Source organism: Pleuronectes platessa, chromosome 9, assembly GCF_947347685.1.
Source record: "Pleuronectes platessa chromosome 9, fPlePla1.1, whole genome shotgun sequence".
NCBI lineage: Eukaryota > Metazoa > Chordata > Actinopteri > Pleuronectiformes > Pleuronectidae > Pleuronectes > Pleuronectes platessa.
In genome coordinates this window covers 22,548,865-22,573,506 of record NC_070634.1, presented here as the reverse complement: position 1 = coordinate 22,573,506, position 24,642 = coordinate 22,548,865, and the positions used below count along the sequence as shown (strand labels likewise).

Here is a 24,642-nt window from a genome sequence, read left to right as displayed (position 1 = left end):
TTCATACCCAGATCACCCCCCAAAACACCGGACTCACACGAGAAGACACAAAACAAGGTCGACATTCTCACAGCCACAATCTGATTGTGAACCCAGCACCAACTGGTTAGTGCACGTGGAGCTGTACAGACTCTGTGTGGCTGTGGTGTCCCGCCCACACAGCGCTGTGGAAGCAGAGAGGCACTGACATGATAATTATAGTTCTGTGGACTGATTGGGCTCCTCCACTGTCTCCTGCTGCCTGAAATAAACCCAGCTCGCAGCCTGCGACACAGCAGGACCCTGATACACACAGACACTCGTGTACACACCGGCAGACTCACACCGACAAGATGTAAACACAAGTGAGAGTTTCAATACTGTCGCAGTCCAAGTCGGTTTATGTTCAGTAAGTGAAGGTTTGACTCCAGCGTTTGAGTTTTTCCGGACATTGCATCTTAAATAAAGTTTCATCTCACATCCAGTGACAATATGCATTAAACACTCTTTCTCTCTGTGTGTGATTAGGTCTTCAATATGGTAAATTGTGTTTAGTCACATTCACACATACGTTCATGCAGCTTTGTTTCACATTGCACAGCGCCTTTTTCTACCACACGCCATTCATGCAAGTGGGCACAGCTGTCAGGAGCAGTTTGGGGGGTTGGTGTTTTGCCCAAGGACACTACAGAATGCAGAGAGTGGAGGAGCAGAGGATCAAACCACCGACCTCCCAATTAGCGGGCGGCCCTCTCTTCCTCCTGAGCCACAGCTGCCCAGCCGCTGAAACGTCTCTGACAAATGGCTAAAAATCAATTTGCATAGCTTAACTTAAAGAGTGTATTTTTAAATGTACTGTTTCGTGAATATTCAGTATGCACGGAAGCAGGATGTTGTTTTTGTCCCGTGTGTGTGTGTGTGTGTGTGTGTGTGTGTGTGTACATGTCTGTGTGTGTGTGTGTGTGTGTGTGTGTGTGTGTGTGTGTGAGTGTTTACAAAAAAACACATTGATGGGGATTAAACACGGGAGGGCGTCTCCAGATGATTCACTTTTTAAGTTGATTAGTCAAAGGCCTTAAAATCCCCTTTAACCCCAGTCTTAAACTTATATTGATCAGAAATGTATCGATATACACCCCTATGATGTTTTACAATTAGTTTAACTTCATTTTCTATATAATATCTATGCACTTGTTTATGTTCTTTGTCTTTTCCTATGTTTGTCTTGCTGTAATATTGACCCTCTTTGTTATTCTGAGCAGCTTCTTCTCATCGGTGTCCTCTCGTGTGCAGGCATGTTCACCAGTGTGACCTTCCATCGAGTCCAATTAACTCTAACAACCCAAAGTTAATAATGCCACTCCTTCACCATGTGATCGTTCTGGTGCTTTTCATGTTTCTTCTCTTAAACGATCAATGAGCAACAAAACACGTCACGTGGAAATCCGCAATTATAGTTTCTCCTGAGTTGCAGGTTTACGGATCATTACGAGTTCCCCCCCGCAGGCCGTGGAAAATCATTACAGCTCCGTGTTTAACTCACGTGTGTATATGAATATTTCAGATTACACTAATTGAGCTTAGGGAGAGATGCAATTAAAAGTCAGAGGTTGTCACTTGGGTGGAAGCTGAAGCCAATACTGAAAATCCAATTTACAAAAAAATGATGTTTTATAATATATACTACTTGTACTATATAAAAGTATAACGCAGCCCTAAGCCTGTGAGGATACTGTTTTACTCATTATATCTAACACATTTGACCCAATAAGACACATCCCATGACCTTGGACCTCAGAGGGTCAAGGTGACTGTTGGGCCGTGGCGGAGGATTGCTCTCTACTGAACTTCTTACTACTTCTTAAATCGCTTTGGCAAAATTTTTGGTGAAATGTAACAGACTGGGATATTTTCTATGAATCTTATTCTCGGTTTTTAGAGGTTGTAACCTTGAGATGTTTGAAAACCACCAAACTGAATGGCAGCACGCTAACTGTCACAAAAGACGTTGAGAGAATAAAAAAAACAAGTAGTTTGTGTGGAATAAATTAGCTTGTGGGAGATAAGGCTGGCGGGGGGGGGGGGGGGGGGGGGGGGGGGGGGAGACATGGACTTGTGAGCGGGTTGATTGTGAGAGGGACGAGAAGAGGAGGAGAGACAGAAAAGCTTTGGAGGCTGAGAGCACAGCGAGGTCTCTTTACTACCCCAAGGCATTATTTGAAAGAATGTGAGATAAAGAGAAACAGCAGACCTTCAGAGAGAGACGCTGACCTGCTCCTGCTCCAGCTCCAGCTCTCCGAGGCAGATCTCTCATTTCTTCAGTTAGCATTGTGAGCGCTGAGGACCAGATGGCCTCCTCCTCCTCCTCCTTCCTCCCTCCTCTCCTCTCCCTCCATCCCTCTCCTTATGCGATACTTCTCGCCTTCCCTTCTTCGCAGCTTCCTTACCTCCCTGGCATGTGTGTGTGCGTGCGATTGTGTGTGTGTGTGTGTTTGTGTCAGTGTGTGGGTGTGTGGCTGTATTTTGTGCCAGTAGCCAAACAGACTGATGCATGGTGACATTTTCTCTCCAGCCAAAAGAAAAGAAATGGAAGCGCTCTCCAGCTCTCTTTCCTTGAAAGACGCTGTCAGCTATGACTGGCCTTGTTCAGCACCAACACACACACGCACACACACACACAGACACACACTGACGCCTGACTTTGTTGCTGTAACACACACACACTATACTGTATGTGTGTTGCAGCCGACTCTCCTCTCTCCCTCTCCTGCTGCTGACAGGCTGGAGTCAAACCCTCTCCGTCCCCGTCAGTAATGCCTTCTCTCTCCGATGTGACACGGAGGAAGCCAGGTTGACGGGAGCCGACGTCGAGCTGTAGCTCAGGGGCAGAGGAGGAGGAGGAGGAGGAGGAAAGATCACCATCCTGCTGATGTTGTTTAAAATAGCTGTGTGTCTGGGCCCGTCTGCCACGCAGCCGGTGCCGAGGAGAGAGGGTCTGACCGAGCGAAAATGCTCCTGCATTCGATTTGACGCAGACTAATTCAATAGAGTTTCATCGGAATCTGTCGAATTAAATTTGCCGCAGCTTAATGAGCGTTTGGATTGGTACTCTGGGAATGTGCCACACTGCACTGGACGTCTTTCAGTCGCTGAGATGAGGCGGTGGACTAGTGGCAGAAACTTGGACTATGGGCAGAAAAGGTCTCTAGTTCGTCTCTGGTTCAACTCCACGGAGAAACAACAAAAAGACGAACCTGGATTGATCTGTCCAAAAATCCAAGAGGATTCTCCCTACCCTGTCTAGTGCCCCTGAGCAAGGCACCTTACTCCCCCAACATCTGCTCCCCGGGCGCCGTACATGGTCGCTCACTGCTCTGTGTGTCCTCCACCAGATGGGTCAAAAGCAGAGGTTACATTTCCCTACCTGCATTAGTGTGCATGTCTGTGCATGTGTTTGGGACTAATAAATGCATCTTAATCTTAATCTTAAAAAGGGTAAACACCAGCTGGTGGTGATCTGCGTGTACTACAAGCAGAGTTAAACGGAGCTCGCAGCTACAACAGCATCGTGAAACACGGGAGACAAATCAAATATAAGATAAAAAATTCATGTGACACAAACACACAATCAACTGATACATATATGAGGCCTGGTGCTAAAAAGAGTGGACGGGATTAAAGATTAAATGGCTGAGCAAGAAAACTTCCGCTCTCATTCCAGGGGGCGCTAGTGAGGTCGTCCCGAACAGGGGTCGAATGGAGGACTGTGCTATAGCGCCAACACGTAAAGTCTATAGTGGTGCATGTCTGGAAAGGAGCTGCTTCTCTTTGTCAAGTTTCCACCTGAGTTTTCTTTCCTCCCATCTTTTCTCATGATTTGTTTTTCCATATTTATTTTCCCCCTTCAGTTTTTTAGCTCTGTCCCTTTCTCTTCTTACCCTGTTGTCTCCTGGATCAGCCTCCCCCCTGCTGACACTGCAGACACATCCCGATGATGTAAACCAGTGTAACGATTACCACAGGGGCCCCTGATGACAGGATCAGAACTCGTACTGCACGGCCGACACGTACACAAACACACACACACAGTCCCACTTCTCTTTCTCTAACTTGGGCCTCGTCTCCTCTCCAGATTCTGAGCAACAGGAAAGGTCTCCTGCCAGAGCCGAACCTGGCCCAGTTGCTGACCAGTTTGACGAACCCCGCCGCCCTGCAGATCCTCATGAGGCCGTACCACACTGGGAAAAGAGGAGGTATGAAAAGCTGCTGCATTGATTGTGGTCAATACAATGGGCAAAGTCTTCTTTTTTAATTACAACATTAAAACTAATTAAAACATTATAAAGAAGATATGTTTTCTCACCTAATGTAACATTCGGGTTAACTAACGGCTGTCCCTTGGAATCCATAATTAAATGTCGCCCCCATAAACTGTTTATAAAGATGGACGATGGATCCTCACTTCCTCCCACTATTCTGAAATGAAATATCAAAGGCTGCCATCTTAACATCAGTCTGTAAATAGGACAGAAACCATGTCTGAGAAAAAGGTAAGTGAGGTGTATAGACGGTTCGGGGGATTTTTTGGAATTAACGATATTAGCAGTGTTTATTGTGTCTTGAAGGTTCAGCAAAGAGTAAAGAGCGGAATATTCAAGTGAAAGCACATGATATTGATTAATATTTTAATTTTCAATGTCAATGTGAGGTTTAATTAAAGAGAAATTAAATTGGAAAAACGAGCCAATAACGACAGTTTTTAAACGTAGTGCTACACATACACTTCAGTTCACTTTGCATCATGCTGCACTTTTTAAATCATCTTCCATCTGAGGCGTCTCAGGCTCAGTTTCCATCGACCTCACGATTCTGTGATCACCTCCTCGACGGCTTCATTATTTGATGAATGGCTAATCAGGTATTAAAATGAAATCGTGTGACATTGTTCGGAACAAATGAGAACAGGAAGAGAAGAGAGAGAAAGGGGGGGGGGGGGGATGTGGGGGAGCTCTCCTGAAGAACAGCACACACAATTAAAGTCTAAAATTAGGGCTTTGATTAAATGTTAAACTTTCTCTACCTATTCTGGAGGAAGCTACTATTAGCTTTACATTTATTATGAGGAGGATTCAGAGCAGGCACACACACACACACAGACACGCACACACCAGCAATAGAAACAGGGTGGTTGTGTACTTTATATGGATTATTTTGTCAACACAATCGCCAAGTTTGAAGTCGAGCAGGCAGACAGAGCTCCCTCAGTTTATAGATATGAGTTATGGGGTTTTCAGACGTCTCACACAAGCTCAGCGACAGAAGACACAACTACAAAGAAAAAAGCCACCACACAACGGAAACACAACCACAATGGAAGTGAGCAGCATCAGATGATGACAATGATAGGAGCAGGGTAACTGACTGTGGGGGACTAATAATATCTGTTGTTCTCACTCAAATGTGTGTTTCAGTCATGTGGCGTTTGCAGTTGTGTTGTGGTGTTTGCGTTGTGGCTTTTGCTGTCGTGTTTTCACGTCAATGCACACGTGGGAAACGTTTGGCAACACTGATGATTTGTCAGTTAACACTTTTGTTGCTGCCGTGTTGATTCAGTGAGTGAAAGGATTGATTATTCTGTTTCCACTGATGGGAGAAAAAAAAAACTGGTAATTTTCTACGCCTCAAAGTTTTGAGCTCTTCAAAGAAAAACAGAAAATGCTTTGAAGCAGTTGTAACAAACCAAATGTTCATGGTGTTGATTCTCTTCTTAGACTTGATGAGTGTCGACAGCAGGAACCTGATCGTCTCTGGCCCTGAAAAGCTCATCGTGCTGCAAACTAAGAAAACACATGCAAATAGACCAAATAGAAGAAAATACAGAGAGAACAATCCTCATTAATTTGACGAGACATCCACATCAAATATCCATAACCAAATCCAGGAATGTGCTGTGGGTGACACAGACGGCAGCGAGCCCGGCTGGGTCACTCAGGCTTCAGCTCATTTTATCAACACCCAACTTCAGTAACTGCCCAGAAGTCACAGACTAAAGGAACGTGGTCAGTTGCTGTGGCCCCTTTGAAACACGTCTGCGCTATTTGCAGCCGTTCATGTGTTTTCTCAAGTTGCAGTGAGTTGAGCTTTCGTGGCAGAAAAGACCGATGATCGTCTGTAACTATTTCACTGGACGTCTCAGAGCCTAAAAACAGAGTTTGGTTCTTTGAGGTTTTCAGCAGTAAAACCTTTAACAATTGAACAATAAATTCACGATGGTAGATACAAATCAGAAATACCATAAACAAGAGTTAGACCAAAGGTTGTGGAATAATGAATAAAAAAAAAAAAAAGTAATTTCCCAAAGTTATGAAATACAACAGAGGTTAAAAGTACAGAAGGCACCTCACACTATTCATGCTGGCCTTTAAAAACTGATCTGTGCCTGCTGCAAATTAGCATATATCAAAATCTTGCTCTATAAGACAGATAGACAGATACATAGATAGATAGATAGATAGATAGATAGATAGATAGATAGATAGATAGATAGATAGATAGAAAGAAAGATAGGTCAGGAGGAAAGTAGGTAGGTAGGGAAGTGTTAGGAGGAAAAAACTAAAAATAGAAAAGACATGAACACTAATACCGACAATTATTAGATTAAATTTTGATTTACATTAAACTGCCCTAAACACACAGTAACAGTCTTTATCCATGTCTTAATCCATTAGCAAAACCCCCGACCACCTTCATAACATCGGACTCTGACTTCTGCTCTCTGAGTGTTAGACAGAAAAACTGCTTTTTTATGTTTATCTCATTAAGTCATGTTTGAGTCGTGAATCGCCTCAGACATGATGTCGCTAGGAAAAACAAATCTACAACAACAGCAACTGAAACGGATGATGGTTGAGTTTGGCTTCCATTTATTCAGAAAAGTGTTTTCATAACCACTGACTACACAATATCGGTCTTGCATTGTTGCGTCACACAGACGGTTTTGAACAAAACGGTTTCTGTCTGAGACTAAATGAAGATCGACTCTTCAAAATGAGAATTTCTCTGCTTTTGTTGTCTATTGATTCGTTTTTTGAACTTTTCAGCTTCATTGAGCTTCTTTTCAATTCAAAATAAAAGTTTTATATTTGGAGAAAGTTACAGTTGTTGTTGTGTGGACCAGCACAATAACAGAGCTTTACCTTTGTGATGTGATTTGTGCTGTAAATGATTTATAGATCTGTCTGAGATGATGATTGTTAATGCATTAGTGACTGTTTGATGTTATTTTGTTTCTGTCTTTAAGGGAAGTACGGCCGTCACAGCAGCATGCCCTTCCTCAGGCCCCCCCTCACCACAGCCCTGCTCACCCTGGGAAAAGCACACCAGGTCAACACCACATCAGCATCTGTGGGAGAATGTGTTCTGTGTGTGTGTGTGTCTGTGTGAGTTTGCTTCACCAACACTTGTTTTCCTCTTTCACTTTGCAGAACGCCATGCTCGGTAATGGACTCGTCCTTCAGAACCTCCTGCACATGCAGCTCGCACAGCAACAGCTCCTTCACATCAAAGACAAGCGCATCAGCAGTGTAAGACACCTCTGTGTGTGTGTGTGTGTGTGTGTGCGTGTGTGTGTGTCATGTGCATGTGTTTTCTCACGCTTTTTATCCTCAACACTTGATGTGTAATGAAACCAAACAACCCAAACATGACACAATCGAACCGCCACTTCTCCGTTCAGGGGAAATGCTTCCACATAGTGATTTGCATATTTTCTTTGGAAACGTTTCATTAAACTGCTGACGTGAGAGTTTAGTCACTGATGTTGTTTTTTAGGAACTGAATACTGACAATTTAGACTCATACAATGCAGAATACTACAACTGAGCATTGGGGCCATATTGAAGAAAGAAAACCCTGAGATTTCGATAATAAGTTCATGATATTAAGTTGTAATACTAAGAAAATAGAGTTTTATCCAATAAAAAAAGTTATCTATGAGGATCACAGGATTGAATATCAAGCAGATGTAACAACCATCACAGTCGACCGAGCATTTCCTCCATAGAAGAGATGATTTCCTCCAGGTCCATGTGACCTTTTTGGATCTTCTAACATTCCCTTTGAAAAATGACACGTAACTTAACATTATCAATTAATTTTCATAATATTACAACTAGTTTCTTGTACAGTTATGGCTTCATTCTCATAATATTGTGACTTTTCTAATAATACACAATGTCTTTTGTCCCTGTAAGTGTCCCTCATCCTCCACCTATATGACTGTGTTTCTAGTTTGTCTTTTACTTCTTCCTTCCCTCTCTTCCTCTTTCTCTCTCATATGATTTATCCGCTCTTCGGTCTTTCTCCCACTTTCCCCTCCTCCTCTCATATTTTGTTTCATATTCTCCTCCTCTCTGTGCCTAACGCTCTTCGTCGTGCTCTTCTTCCTCCCCCTCAGGTCTCCAGTCTGCTCGGGGACCCGTCCAGGCTGCTGATGCAGAAAGCTCTGTCTCTGCGGCCTCCAGGCCTCATGGCTCTGGGGAAAGGCCTCCTGGGAGACTCGCCTACAGGTAAGCAGGGCTGAGCATCAGAGCTCAGCCTCCATCAGAGGATTAAGTGTAATCGCAGCAAACAAGTGAGACGAAGCCGTGCTGCGTTTATCACTTTTAATAGAATCTGTATTTATGAAAACTTGAACATTTTCTCTTTGCTTAAGCCTTGAACCAGATCTTGCACTTGCCTGCACTCTTATATCTTTTATGATTTTTTCTTTTCTGCTTTTTTTAGATAGAAAAAAGTTGATCATTGTTAGAATTTATTAAGTATTACTATTATTATTATTTATTTAGCACCTTTCCCATGTTATCGACCACTCAAAGTGCCACAATCACACACACATTCATACAGCGCTATGTACACTGTGCTTCTTCTATCCCTCAGTAGCGCAGGCATCAGGGACAAGTTTAGGTTCTGCATTTTGCCCAGGGACACTTGACTGGAGGAGCTGGGGATCAAACCACCGACCCTCTGGTTAGTGGACAAACCGCTGTCCCCCCCCCTGTGCCAAAGCTCCCGGCCCCAGATTCTCATCATCACATCTCTGCCTTTACCATTTATAGAGATGTTCAGTACATCGAGAAAACCAAACCTTCAAACCACAACTGAATCATTACTGTTGCTGCAGAAATCTGTGTTTCTCACCTTCATTAAAATCACTTCCTCCTCCGGGAAGTTTACGTGTAGAGACATGGAGTTTAAGAAAGGATGTGACAGTGCTACACACATGTTACAGGACGTGTGATATGTTCTAATATGTCGATGTCAGGTGACAGATTCCTGAACGACAACACATTTACAATTCAAATCTCCAGCCGAGAGGAGCTGTGTGGTTTTAAATGGAAATCGCGTATCGCAGACGCAGCGTGTGCACGAACAAGAGAAGTTTGCATGTGTGTGTGTATGTGTGTGTCTGTGTGTGTGTGTGTGTGTGTGTAACGTGCTGCTTTTATCAGTGCATGTGTCAGCTGGGATTGTTTGCTCAAGGCTTGTTAGAGCTGATTGTTTTATTGTGCTGCGGAGGCCATTTTTCACAGCAATATTGGATTTATAATGAGCGCGATCATGAGTGTGTGTGTGTGTGTGTGCGTCTTTAAATGGTGTAAATTTTTGTGTGTGCTTGTGTGAATGCATGTGTGTTTATTAAACCCTGGAGTGAGTGGGATATTGGGAGTGTGGAACAAACTGCAGGGCTGTAAATAAAACCCGAGTGGTGATGTATGAACCCAGTCTGAAATATCACGAGCGGCTCTGTGGAGACGGTCGGGCTGAGATCGGCTTCCAGTCGTCTGAGCGATTCGTCTCTGTCCAGAGGAGATGGAGACACTGATGCTTATCAGAGACATTTCATGTGTTTATCTGGCTTCTCTCTTCTCCTTCCCTTCATTCCCCTTTGTTTGATTTCCTTTACTTTGTTTCTCTCGGCTGTGTTCTCTCTCTCCTATCTCCTGATCTCCTTAACTTTATATCCGTTTCTTGTTCTTGTCTGTCTTTTACTTCTCTGCTTGACTCCTTTTCATTTCCTTTCCTTTCCTTGGTCTTTCCCTCTCCTCTCCTGTTCTTTCCACTCTTCCTTTCTTTTCGTTTTCTTTTATTACATTTCCTTTCCTTGTTACTTCCCTTTACTTGGTCTTTGTCTTTCATTTCCTTCCCTGTTCTTCCTCTCTTCTTTTTCTTTCCCTTCCCTTCCTCTCATTGTGTTTCCTTTCCCTTTTATTTAATTTCCTTTCCCTGCTATATCTTTTGCTTGGTCTTTGTCTTTCCTTTCCTTTCCTTTCCATTCATTCCTTTCCTTTCCTTTCCTCCCTTCATTTCCTGCCTTTTCCTTGATATTTCGCTTTGCCTGGTCTCTGTGTCTCATTTCCTCTTCTCTCCTCTCATTTCCTTCCCCGTCCTCTCTTTTCCTTGTCTTCTTTACCTCTTCTTCAGAGTTGAGTCAAGAGTCAGTGCCACCACCAACCCACAATGCCACTGTGGTGGTGTCAGCCGCGGGTATGATGCCATACCTCCAGAGTAGAGCCGGAGAACAACTCGGCGCCCACTCCCTCTCCACCACCCCGTCCTCGTCCTCCGGCGAGAGACAGCCTGCTCCTCCCGGGACGATGGTGAGCTCCCAGCTGCAGGGACAGAGCTATGCCCTGGGTATACCTAACTCAGGCCTCGGGCACCCGCCACCCAAACCCCCTGGAGGAGTGTACACATCAACAGGCCATCACAACAGTGCAGATGGCTGCCCCCTGGGGAGCATGGTGAGCACTGCAAACACAAAAAACACACAAATCCAGGTGACTCTCCCTCAGCTTCTGTGGTCTATTTAATTAAGTTCTTTATAACCTTTCAATCTCCCCATGAGGTGCACCTGAAGTCTGTCTAAATCTCTTCAACTAGGCCTTAAATAAAATAAAGCTCTGCTATGCTAACATCATCAGCCATAATAGGTCAGTGTACAGAGATAATCACGGCTCTGAAGCTCTTCAGGGAACTGATTCCGGTCCCGGCGCTGTCTTCCCTGAAGTCTCTCTAATGGAGGAGACGTGTAATTAACAGAGAGAACAAACCTTCGAGGTTTCCACATTCTCGGCAGCACTTCATCAAAAATCTTGACAACTTTAAAACCTTATGTAGAAGTTGGTATGTGGTGTCGACATAGCTGACGGCACCGGTCACAGTGTTGTTTGTTTCACACCAGATGTTGTTGAAATCAAAGGATTGAACCGATATAAGAAGCTTTAAGGCTTTAACGTGCAGTTGCTTCCTGTGGGACTGTTAATAACACAATCTAAATCTTTCTGTCTCTTCAGGTGAACTGTGGTCAGAGTTCTCTGTTGGGGGATCCTCCTAAAGAGGTCCGCATGCCCTCCAATCCGTACCTGAACCTGGCCAGTGTCATGCCAGGGGTCGTTCTGCAAGGTAAACACACTCAATCACACTCTCCCATCGTGGGACTGATAAAGTATTATATTTTTTCTGTGGTAGGTTGATGCACAGAAAACGGGACACTAGGGGGCATATCTCTTCCCAACAGGCTGCCTAAATTGAATCAAGCTGCACCAAATCCTTCAAAATCGGGAAAATGTCCAAAAAAACTGAATGTTTAAAAAAGATGTCCTGGATTTGTCCCTTTATCTGGTTTCCTGCAAAAATTGAAAAGGTTATTTTTCCCCTATGTCTCATTCATCCACCAAGTTTCGTGGTAACCAGTCCTGTAGTTCTTTTGTAATCTTGTTCGCAAACAAAACAACAAACAAACAAGGAAGTAATAAAACTTCTACGACTTCTCCAAACAGAAACGTGTCCTTCGCTTGTCAGAAACTCTGTCTTTAAGATTTGAAGGTCCAGCTGCAATATGTGTCTTCTTGTTAGGACTCTCAGCTTAAACACAAAATTAAACTTATACAAATTATCTTTTACATTTTCTTTACAACATGCCAAAGGGGTCAATGAGTGGTTAACTGTTGTCAATCAAATCTAACTACAGGTGTTTTTCTTCATGAGGGAACAAGCTAGAAGAGGTTGAATGTGTATTTGATGATATTTGACGCTGTGTGTCTGCTCCTGGGCTCCTCAGGGTCGGTGGGGAGTAAAACCCAGGGAGGCCAGCCTGGCTCTGGGATGTACAGCACCTCCGTGGCTCCCGTCGCCTCCCAGGCCTCCGGCTCCTTCTCCCACAGCGCTGCACCGACAACCACTGCTCAGTACAGCACCGACACCTCCACCGACTACAGCCAGTACAACCAGGCGTACACACAGGTACTGCACAAGTGAAGAAACGTGCTGATTAGACGGATGGATTTCGGGGTCTGCCCCTTCCTAGTGTTGCCGGGGCCCAGAATGTGAGAGAGCTGAGGGCTGAACGGTGAATGGAGGATAATAAGAGGATGGATGAGGCAGGGAGGTGGAGGAGATGAGACAGAATGAGAGAGTACGCTGTGTCTTCATCTGTCCCTGCTACCTTCCTCTCCCTCTCTCTCTCTTAACACTCCACTCTTAAACAAGTCATGAAGCCTCTCAACTGTTTGTCTTTGTCCCTCTTTCTCTCCTCCTGACACTTTATCCTCCCTCTCTCCGTCTCGCCTCTCGTCGTTTTACTGCCTCCTCCAGCAGCAAGTGACATATCTGATATTTGCGGGGCGATGCAAACCCAACTTTAAACAAATGATTCATAATTAGTTCACCAATAAAACGGCCTGTTTTCATTTGTCTGGAAAGACGAGACGACGGAGAGGAACAGGAGAGGGGGGGGGGGGGGGGGGGGGGGGGCTGTCTCCAGGAACAATGGTTCATGGATGAGACAGGAAGACAAATAACAAGACAAGGAGGCGAAGAAGAATCGGCAAAGACAAGAAAATTACCTTGCAAACATTAACTTGTCTGCAGCTCCAGAGGCTTTTCACCTGATGTGATGTGTTTGTTCCACAGGAGGCCATGCAGCAGTGGTACCAGCACTACCAGGCAGCAGCACAAGCTCACAGCTACAACACCGCTGCTCCACAGGAGAGCACCACCGCAGACTACACCAAGGAGCACACACAGGTAACACACACACACACACACACACACATTTACTCGTTTGTCACAGGCTGACCAATGGTAGGACAGGGTGGGGCCCACTTCTCGACCCAATGCCCACTGGGACTAGCGACCCCTACAGGATACATTGTATAGGTAATGGGTGGAAACTAAAATGAACATTCGGTTTTTCAAATAATTGCTAGTTCTTGAAGAAAATACTGTAGCAATGTGTTTACTGCAGAAGTTGAAATGTACTTTGTTTAACATTTCAAAATCAGTTTAACATCAAATCTTTCCAGGGTTGATTTTTGCATACGACTGTGAATTAAGGCTGTAAACAGCGCCCTCTGCAGGATGAGTAAAGCGACCTTCTTGTGTTCCAGCCTCCCCCGGTGGCCACCTATGGGGATTACAGCTCCTACATGCAGGCGGTCACTCAGTACTACTCCCAACCTGCAGCCGCCAACCAGGCCTACGGCAGCAAGGTACACACACACTCACATCATTTCCTTTAACACGATAAATTAGTCTTAATCATCTAAACTCGCATTGTTCTCAAGCGTGATGCTTTATGGGAAATAGGTTTAAAAAGTTCCAACAGCAGGGGGTCTTCTTTTCCCAAACTTTACATCTGTGATGGATTTTAAACTTGTTTTCTTGCTGAAGCTTCATTTAATGACGACGCTCGGCCTCCTGCAGAGAGCTCGGCTGTTTTATACATTTCAAATACACGATAGAGCGTTAAGCTGGGATCTGCTCACATATTTATTGTTTTATTTATTTATTTAGTCTTAAAATGACTGCTCACATATTTATTGTTTTATTTATTTATTTAGTCTTAAAATGACTTGCTTTTGTACAATTTATCCCCCCCGAAAAGTTGATGCAAGATATCCAAAAGGTTCCATAATAAAAGTGGTGCTAAAAAATTTAACTTGAGCCTTGGAAAGTGAGAGGAAGTCTTGAGGTGTAAGTGATCCCGGCCGCGGCTCCCGGAGCAGCGTGTTGGTATTTACATGCAGGTTGTGTGTGTGTGTTTATTTGGAGAGCGTGACCTCTGTGTGAGACACCGATACCCAGTTAGAGCGAGCACATCACTCGGCACCCAGCAGCCGATCCCAGACATCTCCACACACCTGGTGCCACACTGATCTGCTGCTGGAGGCTCTGGGACTCTGCCTGTGTGTGTGTGTGTGTGTTTGAAGATACATTTGTGGTTATCTTCCTGTAGCAGAGTCGTATTCTGGTCTGCACGACAGCTCCTGGAGATACTAAACTGGAAACTCGCCCCCTGGGGACTGGCTGGTGTATAGGTCACAAACCATGCCTGCTCCATGAAAGCAAATGGGACATGGGACCAAATATAAAGTAAAAGTGCAGTTTCTGTCAGTTAAGGTAGTTCCTAGTTTCTGTACTGGAGTGGTTAGTGGAAATGTGTCCTTATGTAGAATCCTTAAGTTTATAAGTATAAGAAAATGATAAGATTTCTTTCTGGTATTTAACCCAGCTGAAATATGTTGTGAATACAGTTGTGTGCGGTCAGTATATCTAGCGATGGCCCTCTCTATCTCATCATGTTAACGAAACACTAAATGAAATGGGAATCGGTTCTGTGGTTTTTGAATAATTAAACAGAGATGTGTGTTAAATACTCCACCTAATGATACAATTGACAACAGAAACATCTAGAGACATTATTCTGATCATCTTTATTAAGTCGTTCCTGTGATGCAGTGTTGAACTGTGTGTCTCTCACAGGAGGTGGACGTGTGCAAGCCTCTGGGAGTCTCTCTGCACGCAGTCAGCAACGGAGCGGCTCCTCCTCCAGCCGTCCTGCCAGCTGCCGCCGTGCTCCCGGCCTACAGCACCATGCCATTGATGCCCGGCTTCCTCGGGGCGCCACACCCGGCGGCGGCTACTCCGCACGCACACCCTGCCGCCACGGACTGGAACACTTACTACTATGTGAGTGAAGGAGATTCACACTGTAGTGCAGCAGCTGACACGTCAGACGTCTGAGCTGTTTTCACAGTTTTCCATGTTTTAAAGTCTGGAGAAGGAGCAGCTCGAGTGAAATGAAAGATTCAAAACATTTATTATTACTTCTGACTTTAGAGGGCATGTTCCAAGATGAAGCAAAAAGTCTGTTCCAAGCGAAAATACATCTGTAACCCCTTGAAACCCAACCAATTGGAACATGACAGCATACATTTCAGGATAAATAGATTTAGAATCATATTGTTATTAATAAAATAAAATAAACCTTCAAACCTCAGTTTAGCTAAAATACTAATAGACAATGATTCATCCAATTTAAGGTTAGAAAGGCTAACAGCAGGATCACACATACGTCTGAGATGTGGAATCAGAGTTACAGCACTGCTTTCAGTCCGGGTCAGAGTTCAAGGCTGTAAAAAGCATGAGGAGGAGAACGAGGAGAATGAGGAGAGCGAGGAGAACGAGAAGCACAAGATTTAGAGTGTGTGCGATGGCGTCAGCAGGCAGACACGACCCAGACGGGCGAGCTAAGCCTTGTTATAAGGGAGATTTACATTTGTTTGTTTGTTCAGACAGACTCTGTGACTCCATCTTCCTGGAGCTGAGACCTTCACACAGACAGACACACACACACACACACACACACACACACACACACAGGATGTTTGCATCGTCAGTCTCCAACTAACTACTCAGCTTCTTTTCCCCCCCACTTTCTTATTCACTTTTTGCATTTTTTTGTTCATCTTCTCGGAGACAAGTCGTACGATGTGTCACTGCCGCTGTCGTCTCAGGGAACAGAATGAATCCAGATGTTGATCTCCTCAAGTGTCGCAATCTTTGATTATGTTTCCCACCCCCAAATTTCAGATTTGGCAATAAGATTGGTCCGAGTCGAAGATAGAACGAAGCACTCTACGATCTTTTATCTAAGTTCTGTGTTGTGCCCTCTACTGGAATCCTCCTGTAACACGGGTATTACCTAAGCAATTATGTGAATTATACCGTTCAGGACGTAGCCGGTTGCAAACAGCAAGTAAAGCATATATATCCTTAAGTGCTACGACTCTTTCTTCACCTCTAACCCCGCCTCCCTCTCTCATCTCCTCAGAACCAGACCAGGGGCCATAAGAGAGAGTACCCTCAGCTGGCGGTGCAGGAAGTGACATCATCGGAGGGCGCCTACATCGGGCAGCACTCGCAGGGCCTGGGCGGCCAGTACGCCGACTACTTCAAGAGGAAGAGGCTCTAGTATAAACCAAACCACCTTTAAAGCCTGAAGCTTATGGAGGGAGGCACAAGCGGCGTCTGCCCGATGTCACAGCTCCCTCTAGTGGCCTTTCTGTGGCTGCCATTTTGCATCCCTACAGTAGGTATTATCTGAATTAGGGTTGCAAATGGCTCAAGTTAAAGCAAGCCATAGTGCTCAGTGATACTGGCATTTATGTACACGCAAAAACACACACACAACACACACAACACACACAGACACACACACGAACACAGTGTTGCTTTCGTCCTGTTCAAAGCCTTAAATCTTAAGCTCATGTTTCTTAGTCAGCGTGTCGACTGTACTTAACTAATATAACCTTGTACATGTTTTCTAATCTACTGTAAACTGACGTATATTGTATCTGTACGTACGAGCTGCTTTTGTATTCGCAGCCAGACGACGTGTGTGTCGGCTCTCACTGTCACGTCCCTTCCTCTTTGTGCGTTTCCTACTTTCAAAGGACAAAACGGTGTCGCACACTCACGCTTTGATCCGTCAGTCGAGCTGACATCCTGTTTATTCCCGCTTCAGTGTCTTTCTCTCTTTTTTCGTTTTATTGCCCAGGCTCCTCTTTTTATATCTCTCCGTGCGGAGGATTGGAGTTTGTGTGTGTGTGTGTGTGTGTGTGTGTGTGTGTGTGTGTGTGTGTGTGTGTGTGTTTCTGTGTGTGTGTGTGTGTGTTTGATATGCTGTATCTGTAGGAAGCTTCAGCCATTTAAATCCCAAAGTTGGGAGCAAATCAGGAAAAAATAAAGGGCCTGAATAAATCAAAGCCCTTAAATGTGTTGAGTTACAGAAGCTTCCCTCGGTGAACGGACCTTGTATACAGGCTTGTATATAAACAGTGTGTGATGCTGACTATATAAAGCCATGTGCATTACAGACAATATCCTATACATGTAAAATAATATAATGAACATTTCCCGGCTCTTTTGTGATTTCTTTTTTTTCTTTTTTTTTTATCTATACTGTTATATATTTGTAATATTATAATCAAATAATATTCAAGTAATTTTATTAACATTGCATTAACTGGCTTTGACTTTAAATGTAGATATTTGGTTTGGTTTTTAACATTTAACCCTCCCTCTTCCTCTTCCTCTTCCTCTTCCTCTTCCTCTTAATGCCAGGCAGTTTTTCAGAAACAGCTTTTCTGTCTGTAACAGGAGCTTTTCTTCCATTTCCACCCTCCATTAATATATAAAGGTTTTCTGACTGTATTTATGTCCCACCTCCACACTGCAGAATACTTTCAAGCAGGGTTTTGAGTTTGCTGCAAGAGTGAAAGTACATTCTAGAGCCCATCCAGTCTGAAGAATGAAAACTTGTTTATGTTTCAGTTCAGGCTTAATCTATTTTAATTTATTTCATTATATTTGTGATTTCTTCTTAGAAATCTTTTACTCCCTAATATCAGAATTAGCATCAGCCCCTAAAAACCCATATCGGTTGGGCTCTAGTATTTATCCAGTATATAATAGTACAGGAAATTATCTGTTTACTGAACTGTGGATTCACAAACATCGTTCAATGAAATGAAAGAGGAGGAAATCCTGATATCCAAAAGTCACAGTTTGTATAAAAACTTCTTGGATTGGATTATCTAAGAAGTTTTCTGCAGTGTGTGCAGTAGTATAAGTATACAGTGTGGGGTTGGAACACAGTCGTTATCATTGGACAATGATAATCAGATGTTTCTGCACCTTGAATACTTTAGTGCAAAAAGCAAACTCTTAATGCCGATTGTATTTGAGGGCTTGTTTCTTTCTAGTGGCTTTTATAATATATCCATAAAAATAATCCTATTCCTTTTCTTTCTTTCTGTTGCTTTTGGTGATTTCTATTTTTCCTGGTGGTGCAAGGACGCTGAACCCAAATGTGCTTCACGTCCAGGAGGCTTGTTTGACGTTCAGAACCATGGAGAGGGCTCAGTATTCTAATAACACAAACCGGCAATAACTTAAAGCTCCTGCCGCTACAGAAAGACGAATGTGAAATCTTTATGTTGTAGTGTAAAGAGGTTTTTTTCATGTTGTCTGATTATGTATCTCGAAGCGGAGTATTACTTGCATCGCCATGGCAACCCGGCTGGCACACTGTGAAAACCAATAGCAGGTGTAAACAGGAAGCACGTGATGTTTACAAGAGCCGAGGATCGGTGGTGGTGTGAAGGCAACGCTTGTTAAATACTGATAAAAAGGCTTAAAACGCAAAAACTGAAAGCAATAGATGTCCCATAGTGCAACAACACACACACACACAAACACACACACACACACACTTTCTCTGCTTCCCCCTTCATCCCGTTTTCTTTAGTATCTCACGTTTGCTCACATCCTGCTTCACTCCTCCATATTCATGTAGTTGAAACTCGTTTTAATGGATCCACTGAAGATTTAATGGAGGATATGGACAAAACAAACACAAAATATTGTTGGGGGGGGGGGGGGGGAGTGAGAGGATTTGAAAATGCTAAATATTTGCCCAAGCACAGAGAGGAAGAGGAATGGCTGCTGATTAACACCTTCTTCTTCCTCCTCTCTGTGCCTCTGTTCTGGTTTTAGTAAAATACTGCAAACTCTTTCACATTTTCAACGTTCATCGACTCTTTTTGTTTTTGTTTGTGGAGACTCGTTTCCGTAGTTTGAGGATCAGAGCGATTCCAGTTCACCCACTTTATCTGTTTCTGTTGTTTTCATACTGGAGGCTCATATTTGCCTCAATTTGAATTCGGACAGTTCGAACTTCCATCTCTGATCTGGAAATCTATGTTTGTGCAAATTGAACTAATGGAATAATCATAGATTGGACTCATATTTAAAATGGTAAGATAATATGATGGAGTAAAAAATTTGAAAATTAAGATTTTATTTATTCAAATATTCCTCAGATCATTAGCATACAAGTCTGAACAACCAGTTTTATTGATCACACAGTTTTTCAGTTTACAGACACAGTGGATCTGGAAGTGAAAACCTCTCCCTCACCCTCTCTGCTGCTTTAACATGTGAACTGTGCGTTTGCTCAGTTTTTCCAGAAATAGCAGAGCAAACTTATTTTGGACAAAAGACAGAGATCCAATAAGCCCGTCCCCCCCGACACAGACTCTGCTGAAGTCACATCTAATTTCTCAAGACATCTCTCTCTCTCTCTCTATCTCTCTCTCTCTCTCTCTCTCTCTCTCTCCGTCTGCGGCTGTTTGTCTTTTTGCACCCCCCCCCCCTCAAGCAGTTATTATCTATTGATATTTTTTTGTCACTGTCTCATTGGCCTCATCTCACCTGAATCCACCCGTTCCACTGAGACACATTTTATGGAGACACACTCACCTGGACCAGTGGCTCGGAGCCAGGACCAGTCAAAAGATTCAGCTCCTAATGTCTCACTTTCTCTGCAGTGTCACAGATTAAAGCCATAGACTTTATACGAAGTGTCTCCACTATCTAGACGTTAAGCCAAATTACCTCGGGTAATTTTACCATCTACTCCAAAACTGAATCCTTCATGAATGCCATGCAAATCGGTTGAGGAGCTTTTGTGTGGTCCTGCTGACAAACTAACAAATGCAGATGAAAACGTAATCTAAAAGATGACAAACAATCTTCAGAGAGTTTGATTTAGCATTTTCTTTGTTTTCGTTTGGGCCATGTCTGTGGGAGGAGCTGGGTTTCATGACTTTTACTGCAGCCAGCCACCAGGGGGCGATTGAGGCGATTTGGCTTCACTTTTGGAGAGTGTTAGCGCAGGGTTTTGTTTATTTCTGTCTTTTTCTCTGCTAACATGCTTCTACACGATAGAAGAGTCGTACTGTCTGGAAGTCTGGATTTCTGTGATCAAAAAACGAAGGAATATCTGATAAAAACTCAAGTAGATTTTATCGTGACGTGTTTTTAAGTTCAGTTTTTTTTGTACCTTCAGAGAGATGTGACTGTCAGATACTGTGTGTGTGTGTGTCCTGCTGGAGCCAGAGATGGTTTGTTAAGATCATGTTTACATTCTTCTGCGAGAGTTCAGACTCTGCCGAATGTTTTGCACTTTCAAGTTGTCCGAGCTCACGTCTCTCGTCTGCTGCTCCTGAACTTTCCCGATGTTGTCGCTAAATCGCAGATAATGAGAGATGAACTGCTCCCTTCTATTCTGGTTAGTGTGTCTGTCTTTCGTGTGTGTGAGTGTGTGTGTATTTGTGTGAGAGTAGAAGTGTGCTCCTGGCAGGTAATGGGGTTGAGGAGAATGGGAAAAACAAGTCAAGCTGCTCTCAGCTGCAGGAAAATTTCATTTATGTATTGTCTCTCTATCGTCTCAGTGAAGAGTCTTGGTTGTGTCTGCCACATTCCTGCTGCAGGTACTTGTAGAGCTGTCTCTCTCACACACACACACACACACACACACACACACACACACACACACTCTGACTGCCACCCGCGTGCATCCATTACATTTATAGGATAAAGCTGATGATGCTTTTTATTCCAGAAGATATAAATTAAGATATAGATTTACTTTAAATTGATTTTCCCGCTTTCATCCTCCACTGACCACCATGTTGATGACCTTTGACCCTTTCCTAGCTGATGCTGCGACAGGATGTGGTCAGGTGATCAAGACTCTTCAGGTTCGGTCCTGTGTCCTCCCGGGTGTTTGTGTGTTCAGGGTGTGTCAGTAAAGACGATAAGGTTTCCATGTACAGTGCAGAAGGTTTGTTAAAGTGAGGTCAGATCCGGATATTGTTTATTGATCCTTGCAGCGATCAGTCAATAGAGAAAACAAAATGTCATCAGCATCTGGTGCGACCGCCTGTTCTCACGTGTGGTCGGTTTCTCCTCGGCTGAAAGATCGCTCCAGGTGTCTTGGGGGACTTGCCACAGTTGTTCCGTCTCTTCACGTAGACATGGTGTTAAAATGAAGCTACCGCTGTGATGTTGTGATTTAGTGGCATCTAGTGGTGAGGTTGCAGATTGCAGCCGACGGAATACCTCTCCCCAGCGACGTCATGTGATCCAAGTCTTAACAGCTTTAGGTTTTTTGATTTTTTTTGATCGACTTTAACCTTAGTTTGTTTCCCAGATCGTTTTGTGCCTGAATCAGTCGCCTCTTCATCTTCGTGCATTTTCATGGTTTTAACGGCAGTTTTAACAAAGAGGTGCGTCAGTTACCCACAATCCCTCGGTCCTGATCCTGTAAGCACCACTTTTGTGCCGTTAATTATTTTTCAAGCCCCCAAGTTCACTTTTATATTTGAATTTAAAAATGATGAATACGTCATTTGGAAGTTTTAACCAAGTTTGCAATATAATCTTGAACACTGCCTCCTCCAGTTTGAGTGATTGTGTAAAATACACAAACAGTTCTACAGCTGAGGAAGAAATCCTTTTTTTTTATGTCTTACTTGTATTGAACCTTTTTGTGCTACTGAGGAATGTTCGAGTGGTTTCGACCGATGGAGAAACGGTTTCCTCTGTCGGTTCCTGTGCCACCGGGAAGTCCTCATGATGATTGTACACAAACCCGTTTCCCTCGAGGTGACGCAGCACAAAACAAACACACAAGCTGAGGGCTGATGCTGAGTCTTTGTTTCTGTTGTTGTGTAAATGCAGCCTCGTAGTTGATCTTTAGTTGCTAGTGGACGTACGACAACCGACAATGAAATGCAGAGTCTTTATTTATTGCCAGAACAGAAAATCTTACAGTTTAGTTGTGAGTGTTTTTTTGTGTTTGTAGGGTTAAGACAAATGTGGCAGAGTCACTTCAGGTTCAAATCCAGATTTTTCTGTTCTTATGTAAATGGAGCCGCCTCTTAAGCGTCAGTGGGCCACCTACAGACCAGTACAAATATTACACAAGGTCGGCGGTGAGGCTGGACTTCGCAGTAGTGAACGACGAATCCACATGTTGTGTGTGTGTGTGTGTGTGTGTGTGTGGGAGAGTGTTGAACACAAAGCTTTACAATACCGAAGTCTATCGGAGTTTTCAGACACACTTTAATGGCTGTAGATAAATCTAGATTTGCCGTGCTTCTTGTTTTGGTAACAGTTTTTTGCTTTTACAGTACGTGGATCTTTTTTTTTTCCAGACCTGAAATATACTGTAGATTTTTGCAAAATTTTATATCATATTGACATTGATATTGTTTTACTGTGAATAAAGTATTTCTAGAGCAATTTTAGCATGTCTGCTTACACCTGTAATATATCAAACAGAGTTTTCAGTAGATAATAATATGGTGGTGATGATATTGCATTTGGACTGACACAGAGGACAAAACAAACACTGATTTTATTTATTTTTTCATTGTGTATTTATGGATACTTTTATCTTCCATAATTCTTAATTTTGTCTTATATTTTGAAAAATATATTTCTTTTCTCTTATTTTGAGCAGAAGGAATTGTCTTTTACATTCCTAAATAAAAACGTGGACTGAATCGAATTGTGTCTTTTTGTTGTTGAGGTTTTTTGTTTTACTTTTTGCCAACAATCACAGTAAAAGTCATAACTTGCGTCAAACTGAACTGACCAGTTGTGTATTTTGTGATATGTGAGCGATCGACATTACAATGCTACACACTGATGAATTTAAAACAAATCCAAAAACCCTCTGCTCAAACCTTATCACATATACACAGATAAAATACACTTTTACACATTTCCTGGCATATCGGAGAATTAGAAACAAACATTTTACGAATAAAAATGAACAAATATACCTTTAAAGAAATAAAATTGTCTGGAAAATAAAATGCCATGTGAATAATCATCACTGGTTAATCCCTCACTTTATACACTGGACAATCTGACGTCCTGCAACGATGACAGTTGGCTCTGGTTCTTGCAGTACACACATATTCACACATACAAATAATTAAATGAGCGGTAGAGGACAAGAAACATGAAGTTATGCTGCCCTCTGGTGGGGGATACGTGCCTCAACCTGTCACTCCTGAACAACACAAGTGCTGCTGCAATTATAAACGATTAACCATATGCATAATTGTTCTTTTTTTTTTTTTTAAAGGTTCCACCTGATCAAAGAAATTCAAAATACAAGTCATTCATCCTCCTACATCTGAAGATCGGACTTCTATTTATAGTGCTATTTAAAAAAAATGTATAATTTAATCTGTAAAATATAATAAGAAATGAGATTTTCTGATCAGGTACAGAATGCAACTGAAAACTGCTTCGCTACAAAGACAGTATTCTTGGTATCTTCACAAGTACGGCAGCGGTTATTACAAGTAAAGAAAACTTAGGCAGAAAATGAAGATTTTTCGTGGGAGTATTTTCTCAATATTGACGATTAGAAGTCTGAAAAAACGCTTTAAAACTGATCTACAACTCGAGCTACTCTCTTCAAATCAGTGTTTGTGTCGAATCAAGAGCCCGGAAACCCGAAGATACACAAGTTATAAAGCAGGAGATTGAGAATCTAGAACCAACGAATGAAACCATTTCATAATGACAAGTGACAGGGACACTGGTGACAGAAAATCTAAACATTCATCACAGATCCTTTCATGGCTCTCAACATCGAAATCTCGAATTTCTTTTCCCAAAGAAAATGAGTCCAGGCAACAAACAGCGGTGGCACAAAACGCTGAAAAACCACTTCTTCAGTTTCCTGGGTCTTGTCCATTCAAGCCCTTTTTCTCAACACGATTGATCAGCGATCCCTTGAGCATTAAAACTGCTCCCCTCTCTGCTCTGGTTCCTTTTTCCATCTTCCATCAGTGAGAGTGATCCCAGGCCTCAAGTCCAAACAATGACCAAACAACCCCCGCCAGAGCCACTAGAATCTATAAGTGACAGGTCCATGTGAGTTTCTCACAATTACATGTGTTAGATATACTTGGAAGTCTTTTTGGAAGCTATAAGGTCACATAGCTACAAGTATGTACTGGTTTCATCCTCTATAATCAAATGAAAACACAAGAATAAGTGAATATCCATTAAAAATGTTAAAAAATATATATGGCCGACTAAAATGATAGTTATATGTAAAGAAGCGCGACTTTGCGTGAAGCCCTGACTCCGTCTCTCTGTAAAACGAAATTGCACAAGCAAATGCTGATCTGAGGCCAGTTTCGTCGCTTGCATTTGTTCCCGTGTCTGCATGCAAAAGTCCCTGTGACTCCCGGGACCTCAAACAGGCGATGAGGTTCACAAGTTGTTCTGCGGCTGGAGCTGCTTCAGCATGGTGCTCAGCTCCGCGATCAGGCACTTGAAGGAGATCCTCCCGTCGGGCGACTGCTCCCAGCACCTGCGCATCAGGTCGTACACCTGTCGAGCACAGACTCTGTGAGTTCAGAGGTCAAAAGAAAAGCATTTTTG

At 43.1% G+C, this 24,642-nt stretch overlaps 2 protein-coding genes across 2 annotated transcripts in view; one reads left to right on the top strand and one right to left on the bottom strand.

Annotated features, from left to right (window-relative positions):
- Positions 1-24,267, top strand: part of raver2 (ribonucleoprotein, PTB-binding 2) — a 70,449-nt gene extending 46,182 nt beyond the window's left edge. Inside the window, exons 6-16 of the mRNA XM_053431391.1 lie at positions 4,112-4,232; positions 7,280-7,362; positions 7,464-7,562; positions 8,435-8,546; positions 10,462-10,781; positions 11,334-11,442; positions 12,101-12,282; positions 12,952-13,065; positions 13,428-13,529; positions 14,803-15,009; positions 16,154-24,267. Of these exons, the coding sequence (XP_053287366.1) occupies positions 4,112-4,232; positions 7,280-7,362; positions 7,464-7,562; positions 8,435-8,546; positions 10,462-10,781; positions 11,334-11,442; positions 12,101-12,282; positions 12,952-13,065; positions 13,428-13,529; positions 14,803-15,009; positions 16,154-16,294 (1,590 nt within the window). The 3' untranslated portion in view covers positions 16,295-24,267. The remainder of the gene's footprint in view (positions 1-4,111; positions 4,233-7,279; positions 7,363-7,463; positions 7,563-8,434; positions 8,547-10,461; positions 10,782-11,333; positions 11,443-12,100; positions 12,283-12,951; positions 13,066-13,427; positions 13,530-14,802; positions 15,010-16,153) is intronic.
- jak1 (Janus kinase 1) overlaps positions 22,570-24,642 on the bottom strand; it is a 21,890-nt gene continuing 19,817 nt past the window's right edge. Inside the window, exon 25 of the mRNA XM_053431390.1 lies at positions 22,570-24,591. Within this exon, the coding sequence (XP_053287365.1) occupies positions 24,472-24,591 (120 nt within the window). The 3' untranslated portion in view covers positions 22,570-24,471. The remainder of the gene's footprint in view (positions 24,592-24,642) is intronic.